General features: G+C 50.7%; 1 protein-coding gene across 1 annotated transcript in view; it reads left to right on the forward strand.

Moving 5' to 3' along the window:
- The window catches only part of LOC307092116 (endonuclease V-like), a 50,128-nt gene that overhangs the window by 17,544 nt on the left and 20,084 nt on the right, over positions 1-12,500 (forward strand). Inside the window, exon 8 of the mRNA XM_079759014.1 lies at positions 5,472-5,540. Coding sequence (XP_079615140.1) covers positions 5,472-5,540 — 69 coding nt within the window. The remainder of the gene's footprint in view (positions 1-5,471; positions 5,541-12,500) is intronic.

Genomic DNA, 12,500 nt, shown 5'->3' on the forward strand with positions numbered 1-12,500 from the left:
TCTCTCTCTCTCTCTCTCTCTCTCTCTCTCTCTCTCTCTCTCTCTTTCTCTCTCTCTCTTGCTCTCTCTCTCTTTTTCTCTCTCTCTCTGTCTCTCTCTCTCTCTCTCTCTCTCCTCTCTCTCTCTTTTCTCTCTCTCTGTGTGTCTCTCTTTCTCTCTCTCTCTCTCCCTCTCTCTCTTTCTGTCTCTGTGTGTGTCTCTCTCTCTCTCTCTCTCTCTCTCTCTCTCTCTCTGTACTGGATTATGAGCGTGTTAGGCTGGTGATGATAACCTTTGCACAGGAAGGGGAGAGGAGGGGAGGGGGGAGGAGAGGGAAAGGACATTAAATGAATGCACGATGACTTGAAGGGAGGGGGGGGCTTTGGTAGGGTTTGAGGCGAGGGGGGTTGCAAGGCGGTAAAAAAAAATAGATTAAAATTCCATTAACACTTTTCATGAAGTGACCCGTTAATAAAGAGATGCCGCTATAGTGGGGGACGAGCGAGGACTATATAGACGGGGACACTATGGACGCTCTGACCACCTTATACACCTCTATTCACTCACACCAACAGACACACTCACTCACTCACTCACTCACTCACTCACTCACTCACTCACTCACTCACTCCCCTCTATTCTCTTCATTTCACCATATCAAGGATCGACGCTTTTAGCGGCAACGTCTACCAGACTTGGTTAAGATCCCCCCCCCTCCATCCCCTTTGAAACCACCACAACACCTATCACTGCTTCCTAAACGACAATAACAACAACAACAACAACAGCAGCCGAAAGGGGCTAAACAAGGCAGCAGCTTGCGCAGCAACATATGCATCTGCTCCGGTGCCTGTGGCGTGAGCAGGCAGCACCCAGCACCCGCGGGTGCAGACACCCTCACAGCAGATTGCACCCGCAGATGGAGTTTCAGCTTGAGTGACAGGTGATGGAGAGTTAGCATGGGGGGAATGAAAAATACAGGAGCCTTGGTGTGTGGTGTTTGTGTGTGTGTGTGTTTGTGTTTGTGAGGGGGTGGGGGTGTGTGAACGTGTGTGTGTGTAGGGGAGAGGGTGTGTGTCTGTCTGTGTGTATGTGTGTGTTTGTGAGGGTGTGTGTGTGTGTGTGTGTGTGTCTGTGTCTGTAAGCACATGTGTGGGCATGTGCTAGAGAAGCTGTGTGTGTCCTTGTGTCTGTGCAGATTGCCCAGTTATTGTGTTGCTACGATTGCGTACAGAAGTAAATCAATGGATTTGGATGTGTCGTTTTGAATGTTTGCGGTGAACTATCAGACGGCAGAGACACAGACACACTCCCCACACCTCAGGAACATCCAGGACCCACTTAGTCCCTAATGGGGACGATGGGGGGGTTCACAGGCTTTAGAATTACATGTTAAATATATATATATATATATATATATATATATATATATATATATATATATATATATGTTTATTTGCTACACAGCTTTGTTAAATACTTAATGCTGATTGGTCAATTAGGGCATTCAGTGGTCTGTCTTCTCTGAATACAAAACGGTGGCTGTGTATGAGAGACCGTTGCTAATGGACACTATTTCCAACAGCAGAAGGATCAAAATCTTAACGGACATTTTGCTTTGTGCGAAAGAAATGCAAGAATAGTTTAATCCGTAAAACATATTTTTTATTTTGTGTTAAGTTCTATAGTACTTCAATAAGTAGCAGTGTAATCAGCGGGGATATTGTTCAGCGAGCCGGTCGTTGGCGCGAAATAACCCCCCTTCCGGTGATTAAAGACCCGGACGCCAAGCAGGCGGCTCCTGCCTCACCCTGTCATCTCCCCGCCGTGATGCGGTGACAGGGTGACATTATCCCTTCACGAATCTGAAGATGTTGTGGTCCTCTCTGTGGTTCTCCCCTCTTCTCGCTGTCTCTCCTCCATCCTCTCCTTCATCGAGACCCCTTGTCGCCCACCCCGCTGAGTCACGGCGCCCCACTTTGAATAGTTCAGCCGGGCTGCGTGATCCATGGTCGTGATGCGGTCTCATGCAGTCACCTGACCCCGCGGAACGCTTGCATGACGACGTACACGGAGACAACGTGACAGAACTACACGCGTGTCCTGGAGCGTGAGATGACGCACTCAAGATGTCCGCCACTACGAACAACAGGTGCACAAAGGTCCACTCCTGTCGCGCGACCACGCAAACACAACCACACACACGCATGAAACCACACACACACACACACACACACAGGCACGCATCCACCAATGCACACAGGCGTTCCCGCGCACACTCCAACACACGCACTCAAACACACCGGCGCACACACACCCACGCACGCACACACACACACACACATGCCTGTGCACACGCAAACATACACACTCAAACGCACCCACGCACGCACAGAAACATACGCACGCGCACTAACACAGGCAAACCCCCAAACACACACACACACACACGCATATAAGTGCACATTCGAACTACCAGTTTTCAGAACCTAAAACTATGAGTTAAGAAAACGGGACAGACAGTAAAGTTTGCGTGCCAAGACTCAAAGCCTCTAACTGTGATAAATGACCATGTCCTTAACTTTGAGAGGATACATGAACAATGAATAATAAACGTAGAGTTTAGGGGAAGGCACATACTTGCTTAAGCACAGCGCTCCATCTTACTTGATTCAACAAACACAAAAGTGCATCTCTATCTCGACTTTGTCCCGTGAGATCTTGAAGATTAGTCAGCTGACCAAGTTTGAGTTGCCTAAACATTTTTTTTAGTACCAACTTTATTTATATAGCACTATATTTCAAACAAGGCTGTCAGTCAAGAGCCAGTAATTGAGGGATAATTGTTTGTGTCCCGTTAGAAGGATTATAATCAAAATCTTGCCTTATAGGCTATATGAATGAGATAAGCGTGGAAAAACACAGAGACATTAACAGACTTACGACCATTACATCAGAATATTCAGGACTGGGAACCAAGGCTACCCAAGGCGCTTCAACCGGAATCTGGGGTTTGTTTAGATTAAAAACTTGTCTTTACTGTTCATTCAGGGACAGGCCAGTGTGTACACTGTCGTCCTCAGGGCTTTGATACAAAGATATGTGAATGACGCATGCATGACAGTGTCTGAAAGTTAGAGAATGTTCAGACGACAAGGACATTGATGAATTAGATGATAAAACACAACACGGAATAACGAACAAGACAGAAGCCGGTTGGTGGTGGAGCCATGGACAGGCCCCGTTTGATCACAGCCCTGCCTTGGAGCGTCAGGGAGTGAGAATACAAAGACACCGTGCCAAAGCTAGTTTTCTGCAGACCAGCTCGGCTTTTGTTCTCCCTGATTTCCTGCTCTCTTTGCTTGTTACACTCTAATTGTTGTACTTTCCACAACACAATAGACAACACTAAAACGGTGAGAGAAGAGCCAGAGTGTGAAACAGCAGAAACTCAAAGCAGCGACGGGAGGCTTGTGTTGAGTCCCAGCCAGATTCCCTGTTGAACGGCCCTTCAGCAGAACGGAAGCGCCACACACATTAAAGAAGACTCACTGGGCCCAGAGCTGCCTTAATGTTAATTTATGGCTGTTTAACATTCTGCCTCTACACCCAAGAATCTGGTGAGAGAGAGAGAGAGAGAGAGAGAGAGAGAGAGAGAGATGGAGAGAGGGTGAAAGGGAGATGGAAGGAGTGAGAGAGAGAGAGAGAGAGAATGAGAGAGAGGGACAGAGAGAGAGAGACGAAGGAAGAGAGAGAGAGAGAGAGAGAGAATCAATCTTTCAGCCACTGTATGTCTGCCCATCCATTATTCAGTTTGATGTCCTCCATTAAAACTTGCAGTCGCTTGATTTTTTTGTAAGTTGCAGCAGGTAAACAAAAAGATCCCATCTGTGGTTGGGATGACGGCGGCGGAACCCGGAGAGGTGACTGGAACGTTACCGGGGTCGTTAGCGGGAGGGGGAGGGGGGGGAGGGGGGGGAGTGACAGGTCGGGGTCGTGACCTGGGAGGTGACGTGCTGTGGGTTAATGAGCAGGGAGGGGCGGGGCTAGTTTAAATGTCTGTTAACGACGAGGAAGAGCTGTGGCTGGTGGAGCTAGGGGGTAGCGGATAGGGTGTAGACAGACGGGGTGCAGACAGACAGGGAGAGACAGACAGGGTGTAACGGACAGGGTGTAGACAGACAGGGTGCAGACAGACAGGGTGCAGACAGACAGGGTGTAACGGACAGGGTGTAGACAGACAGGGTCCCAACAGACAGGGTGTAGACAGACAGGGTGTAGACAGACAGGGTGTAGAGGACAGACAGGATGTAGACAGATAGGGTGGAGACAGACAGGGGGTAGACAGACAGACAGACAGGGGGTAGACAGACAGGTTGTAGAGGACAGGGTGTAGACAGACAGGTTGTAGCTGGGACAGACATCAGGTGTGTAAGGACAGGACAAGGGCCCGGCCTCTAAGGCCTTTGTAGCGGAGCTCAGGGACGTGTCTGCGCGCCTGTCCGTCTGTCTGTCCGGTGGGGCGCCCCAATTAAACGGTGCCATACGTGCCAACAGCACACACCTGACCGTGTGCCGTCGCACCCCTCCAAGGACAGGCTGACGGGCCCACCGGTGGAACCGCGTGTGTGTGTGTGTGTGTGTGTGTGTGTGTGTGTGAGAGAGAGGGAGAGAGAGGGGGAGTGAGAGGGGGAGACAGAGAGAGTGTGTTCTCTATAATCTCCCAAGTTCTAAATCCAGAAGTTTCCTCTTTGGTTTGTTTGCGTCGTGTCTCTCCTCTCGGCTCGCTCCATCCGTGACTCGGCACAGATTCCTCCTCCTCTTCCTCCTCTTCCTCTGTACTGTCAAGGTGCTTCTATATTCAGGGCGAGGGCTCCCCCCGCCCCCCCGTGATGTGTGAACTATGTGGGGGCTGGTGTCGTCTCTTGTGTGAGTGGTGTGGGGACCTGCACGCTCAGACGCCTGCTCTGACTCGGATGGAAACCCAAGTAGGAGCCGCTTTATCGTCAAGTTAAGTTTGGCTCGTCCCCAGCGAGCCTGACTGCGTTTCCTGCTGTTGTTTTGACGTGCTACTGTAGCGCTGCATGATGGGAAGGATGTCAAACCCACGTTTGAACTCGTTAGGGGAGGAGGGGGTAGATACAGGTGTCTGACGATGGCACGCAGGGTCTGAACTCACCGAAGATAGTTTCTGACTGAGTCATGTAAACGACAACGACGCTGCAACTTAAACCACAGCAAAATACACAAAATACATCTCCTACATAAACACATTGTGTTCTTTCTCTCGTTCTTCCCCCCTATCTCACCCTTTGCTGCGTTTATCTCTGCTCACCCATTAACCTCTTCTTCTCCCACAGTGAACTCTAAACGGCACCCACAGCCAGAAACTCCAAGCTGAATGCTACGTTCCTCCTCTCTCGTCTCCCTTTTATCCCTCCATGTATCTGCTGACCTCTTCTCCTCTTCTCCTCCTCCTCCTCTCTTTGTAGGCCGACATCCGCTCCAGAGAGTACCTCAGGATACACTTCCCAACGCCCGACAGCACTGCCACGGAAGAGGTGAGCGTTCAAAGAGAGGCGCATCCCTCAAACCTTGGTTCATATCCCAACTCTGTTTTCTTTTGGTTTTGCTAAACATGGAACTAAAGAGAGGAGGAGGATTTGAAACGTTTAGAAAAGGGGATTTAAAATGCACAACTTGTATGTGAAGGCTGTCCTCTCTAGCCTGACGTTAAATGTAGTTCAAGCATGAGCGTATTGTTGGCATCATGCTTTGAAAGAGATCAAGAGCAGGCCAAGCTATGTGAACAGATCTTACTGATGACATGACATGACATCACACGGTGCATCACTACTTAGAGAGGGAGAGGGGGAGAGAGGGAGGGAGAGGAAGGAAGAGGGGGGGACGAGAGAGGGAGGGGGAGAAGGGGAGAGGGGGACAGAGAGAGAGGAAGAGAGATGGAGAGAGGGAGGGGGAGAAAGATGGAGGGAGGGGGAGAGAGAGAGAGAGCGTGAACGTATTGTTGCCATAATGCTTTGATGTAGATACAGAGAAGATCTGAGCTCTGTGAGCAGATCTTACTGATGACATGACCATCACACGATGCATAACTAACAATAATAATACATTTAATTTGAAGGCGCCTTTCTCAGCACTCAAGGACACCTTACAAAGTACACAATAGTCATTAAAGAAACAACAATAAGATAAAGAGAAAAAAATAATAATAGCAATAGTAAGAGACATGGTAATTGGCATCAGGTGGAATAGGCAGTTTTGAATAGATGTGCTTTGAGTGGTGATTTGAAATGGGGGAATGAATCAATGTTTCTGAATTGGTGTGGTAATGAGTAATGAATAATGAATAGTATAATGAGTAACGAATAACTAAGTATTTATATATTATGATGTATTTAAGAGAGGAGAGACAAAGTTCTCAGAAACAAGCCACCATTCCCCGGGCTCCATGCTACGAACGAGACAGGAACTCTTGTGTCGCAGGAAGAGAACCCACTAACCCTCGACAGCATCCCTCGTCACAAACTTTTAGTCCTTTTTGTTTTACAAGGCCCTCCGCTCCACTGGGGGGGGGGGAAGGTACTACCGTGGCTCCAGCTTCCAGGACATCTCTCCTTGAGATGGAACACACATTTCCCCCCGTCTGTAAAACCAGTTCCGGAGCCTTACTACAGCTGGACGGGGAGGTTGGGGGAGACCTCACATAAATCTTTTCGAGCGAGCCCTCAGCGGAATTAATTATTCTTCCCGTTGCCTTGATGCCAACCCAGGAGAAAATTGAGCCGTAAATTGCTTTTGGATTTAGAATGTCAGATTCGCCGTGGGTGATGACGGCATTAAATGGATTGAATCCCGGGTTTTTGGGGAGGGGTGGGAAGTGGGAGAATCCCTTGGATTATTACCGGTCAGTAAGCTATGATGTCCCAAAGGTGGAGAGGGAGGGAAGGAGGGAGAGATGGAGAGAGAGGGAGGGAGAGAGAGAGAGAGAGAGAGAGAGAGAGAGAGAGAGGGAGAGAGAGAGAGAGAGAGAGAGAGGGAGGGAGGGAGGGAGGGAGGGAGAGAGAGAGAGAGAGTGATGGAGAGAGGGATAGAGAGAGAGAGAGAGAGAGAGAGAGAGAGGGAGAGAGAGAGGGAGAGAGAGAGGGAGAGAGAGCTCAAGGTCTTACCGCCGAACCGCAGCACAGTAAAGACGACTCAGCAGTAAGGCGGGTTTCACGGACGGGGCAGGAGATTGTCCCGGGACACCCCCTGGTTAGGTAACCATCGGAGGGGGGTGGGGGGTGGGGGGTCAGCGAGGGAGGATGTTTGAAGATGCTTTGATGAACTTAATACCCGAACTTTCCCCAATCCGCTGCTTTGCTTTTCCCCCGTTATTCATCAAAGCCGCGGGGCCTAAAGCCCCCCCCCTTCCAGCCTGTCACCCCCTACCTGCGTGCACGTGCACACAGAGACCCCCGTGCACTTAGAGACACACGTGCGCACAGAGACTCACGTGCACAAACACACAAGTTCCCACACATAGACCCACGTGCACACCGAGACTCACGTGCACTCAGAGACCCACGTACACACACACACACACACACGTTCACACACAGAGACCCACGTGCACCCACAGACCCACGTGCACACTGACACTCAATGAAGATCCTCCCCACACACACAGGGACAGGCACCACACACACACAGGCACGCACACACACAGGCAGTCACGTACACACACACACACAGGCAAACACACACACACACACACCCAAACACCCACATACAATCCTACACACCCCCACACAAAATCATGCATACACACACACATAGACAGGCACACACAACCCAAATCATACACACGCAGAGGCACACACTCACAGGCACGCACATATACACCGAATCCTACATACAAGCACGCACACACACCCCAAATCATCCACACACACACACTCACACAGGCATGCACACACACCAAATCATACACACCCAGACACACCAAATCATCCATTCACATACACACACACACACACACCAGATTATACACACACACAGGCACGCACACACACCAAATCATACACACCCAGACACACACACACACACACACACACACACACACACACACACACACACAAACAAGCACACACAAAATCATACACACACACACACACACACACACACACACACGCCTCAGTTGTTGGGTGATGTGTGGAATCCTCTGAGCTCTCTGTGGTCTTTGATGTGCCTCGCTACAAAGAGAGACGGCTTTGTAGAGAGGAGGAAAAGCTGTGGCAGAATCACTGGACTTATCCCACCCTACCCCTCAGTACCCTCTCTGGAGGAGAGGCGGGCCGCGTGTGTGTGTGTGTGTGCCTTTTGTGTATGTGATAGCTAGTGTGTGTGTGTGTGCCTGTGTGTGTTTGTGTGTGTGCAAGCCTGTGGGTGTGTTAGCATGTGTGCGCCTGTGTGCGTGCCTGTGTGTGTGCAAGCCTGTGTGTGTTAACGTGTGTGCGCGCCTGTGTGTGTGTGTGTGTGCGCGCCTTTGTTTTTGTGTGTATCCGTGCATGTCTCTGGCCGTGGGGTTTTTCGGAGTGTGCCTAATTATGACGAGAGTGGGAATTCAGGATTTGTGTCTGATGTATTGTAATCTAGTTTTTAATTTGAACAGTCCCCTGTAGTCAACTTTTCATGTCAACAATGTTGCCGTCCTCAACGTGTTGCCGTTCTCCTCATGAATCGTGATATTTGCGCGGTAGACTGGGGGTAGCCGTAGCCGGGAGGTTCCCGGGGCAGACATCGTGTCGGGGACCCAAACCAGTGTGTTGATTGGATTCAAAGCAGTACCACAGTGACGAGCCGCTCAGAAGTTTTAACCGCCGGGTCCATCATACGCAGCATACCGTCCAGTCAGCACTTTCAGGACTGCTTTTGATTTTGAGTCTGCCTCCGGCTGGGTCTGCAGGTTTGCAGGCGTGGGATTCAGAACAAGCATGTGAAGCGTCTGCACAATGTGACTTATCATGTGAGAGCAGCCGGCACCAGAGAGCATGTCCTCATCATCTTGGTCGTTGGACACTCCCTAACGTTCAATTTGGACCGCAAAGTGGACACACTGCAAAGCCATGACCCGCTTGATCAGAATGACTTATAATGAGGGAGGGAGAGGGACGGGGAGAGAAGGGAAAAGGGACAGGGAGAGGGGTTGAGAGAGGAACAGCGATCGGGAGAGCAATAGGGTGAGAAAGAGAGAGAGAGGGGGGAGAGAGATAGGGAGAGGGGGGAGAGAAGGAGGGGGAGAGGGAGAGGGGGAAAGAGAAAGGAAGAGAGAGAGGAAGGAAGGGGAGGGAGAGGAAGAGAGGAGGAGAGAGAGGGGGAGAGGGAAAGAAAGACAGATAGAGAAATAGGTGGCGAGAGAGATAGGGAGGAAGAGAGAGATTGTAAGCGCGCGACGCCTTCCTCCTGTGGCATTGCAGGGAATGGATCTTCTGAGGGAACACATGAAAGACAAAGCGAGATTTAGAGGGGGATCCATACCGGGGACGGGAGGAAAACGCAAATTGCAGATGCAGGCCGAGTGGGCGGACGAGGAAAAAGCAAATAAATCAATGAATGAGCGTGTAAGCGGGGCGTCGAGGCGAGGAGCGCTGAGCACAGCGGTGGATGCGTGTGTGTGTGAGTGTTCTGCAGTCGGGGGGGATGATGTGCTGCTAATCATCTGACATATCGCTACACTGCCGACGGGGGGACTCTCTGCTTAGGTGGCCGTTGAGCGTGAGGTGGAGCTCAGCGTGTAGGGGACAGTGCTGCTGCTGTTCGCTGGGAAACTGTTGCTCCTGCTGCTGACTGGTCAAGCGAGGCACATCAACCAATCAATCAATCAATCAATCAATCAATTTGAAACGGATGTGTTAATCCCTCATTGTATACGAACCTGGTTATTTGCACTAACTAAGCAATTAGTTTGATTTAATTAACTACAGCAAAAAAACTAGCGTTCAATATCGATCTAGTTTGTGTCGGCGTTTAATTGTTCAGGCCACAGGGACCCAAACCAAAGCTTATACTTCATCCGCAGTCTTGCAATGACAGCTATGGCGCTGTGCCCAAGAAATATTTACAACTCTTCAGAACATCTTGATTAAAATGATCCCCAAAACGTCAGTCTTTTGCCCCCAGTAAGCGGAGTCAAACACACTGACTTTCATACAAACTCGGTTGCAGATGAGCTGAAGTCGTCGTTCAATTTGCCCTTATTGTTCTTTTCTCTTTTTTATGTTGACCATATCTGTGATGTTGGTAAACGTGTGTGTGTGTGTCTGTGTGTGTTTGTGTGCCCATGTGTGTGCGTGTGTGTATGTGTGCGCGCGCCTTTTTTTTGTTGTGTGTCTGTGCGTGTCTCTGGCCGAGGGTTTTTTTGGAGTGTGTCTTTTTACAACGCAAGGGTATCGGACCCAGACGCTGACGGGCAGCGGGCAAACCTGTGATATTGCTCAACGTTTAGCAGCTTGGCTCATCATTAGCATGCAGGCTGCGTGCTGACCTGGGCACAAACCGTACCGGCAGACCTTTAGCCGGGGATCTCTCCTACCTGCGGGCCATGGGGGGCTACACCGGAAGGTGCAGAGATCTCGGGGGGGGGGGGTCCCCAAAATCCTGATTCAGTTCAGGTCCCCCTCAGCTCAAACAACAGTCAAACAAAAACAATGGTCATGCCACACACACACGCACACACGCGCACGCACACACACACTTCCATATTTTGTAAACACGGGCGACACGTCAAGGTGGTCGTGTAGCGGGGGGGTTAGGGGCCCCTCATTGGTTCCCCCCCCCCTTTAGCAGCTTGTTTCATTAAAAAGTAATCCTGCTACAAGGACAGCTGGCGACATCGTCCCGTTCCAACCGGGGGGCGGTCCCAGAGAAACAGGGGAGCGAGGAATATTTTACCGCTCCACCGCAGTACCATTGTTCCCCTGCGGGGCTCTGGGGTGGGGGGGGCATCGACTGTGGCCCGCTGCCTGGATCACTCCGGCTGACACGCCTCACAAAGGACTCATTACCTCGCTTCACTCAGTACAGAGAGTGAGAGTGTGAGTGTTTATGTGTGTGCGTGAGCGTGTCTGTTTATGTTCATGTTTGTGCGTGTATATCTGTGTTTTTGTGTGTCTATTAATTGCTGTGTGTGTGTGTGTGTGTGTGGACATTTCTATATTACTGTTTGTGTGTGTGCGTGAGTGTGTGCGTGTGTGTTTGGTTTGTTTGTGTGTGTGAATGTATTCTTGCGAGTGTGAGTGTGTGCGAGCCTATGTGTTTATGTAGCTCTATGGGTGCGCTGGTTTGCATGCATGTGTCGCGCATGTGAGCGTCTTTGTCAGTGCACGGCTGTGAGGCGCCGGTAGGACCGCAGGACGGTCGCCCCAGGCTGAGTCTCTCAGGCTCCCAGCCCAGAGAGAGACACACCGAGAGGGCAGGAAGCCCTGCCTCTGCCAGCTGTAAGAACGACGCCATACTCTCCCTCAGTGGCTGTTTCAGGATTATGGAAACATTGGTTTATTCTTATTAAGATTGATTAATTTCTGAGCGGCAGCAGCAGCAGCAGCAGGCTGCTTGGGCTGTTTATAATTCTTCACTGGGCTATCATCACCGCCGTTGCTTCAAGCTAAGTGGGGCACCATTGACTTTCTAATTTTCCGCGAGATTGCCCTCGACGCTCTGCTCTTATCGGTAAAGCCGGGCGGCGGGGCCCCTCATTACGGGTTTACTTCAGTCACGACTAGGGCCCCTCGTAATCCCACGTTAATCCCGCGTTATATCACACGGCGGAATATAGCATGTTAGCGGCGGCTTCGCCTTCCAAGTCATCTGCGCCGCGCGGCTAATTGGCTCCTCGGGTGTTTCGCGACAGACCGAGTCCTCGTCGTTCGCCTCCCAGCAGGCCTCAGATGGGCGTGGGCATGACGGAGCCCAGACTGCAGAGCTGGGTTCCAGGGAGCCAGGCGGAGAGGCGGTGTAGTGTGTGTGTGTTGACTGTCGAGCAGCAAATACAGTGAGGGCCCTGGAAGACGGCGGTGGCAGTAGTGTGCACCACAACATTATTAATATTACTCCCTCTCTCGGGGCCAGCCTGGAGTCGGCTCCACCGCCGGGCCCGGGGCCATTCCCCCACAATGTGGAGGGGCCCCACGCCAAGGAAGGCATCCAGTCTGTGTGACGAATTCAGAGCCAGGGCAATGGAAAGAACTCACTAAGTATTTTAGCGTGTGAAATGTCTTTAAATAAACCTCAAAAACTTGTGTTTTAGATTTTATGCATCTTTGTCCCTGGCTCCAGGGCCTTCGCCTCTTCATCCCGTCATCGTCCTCTTCCTCTCCTGTCTGCCAGGGAGGAAGAGCGTTTCATAGCGGGCATTATATTCATAGATACCGTACACACGCTGTCGTTTTTCTCGCTTTCCCGCCTAAACAGCTTTCAAGGAGTTTCAGGGGTCGGGATGAAAAAAGAATTCAACAAACGCTTTC

The sequence above is a fragment of the Pollachius pollachius genome (assembly GCF_949987615.1).
Source record: "Pollachius pollachius genome assembly, chromosome: 2".
NCBI classification, from domain to species: Eukaryota; Metazoa; Chordata; class Actinopteri; order Gadiformes; family Gadidae; genus Pollachius; species Pollachius pollachius.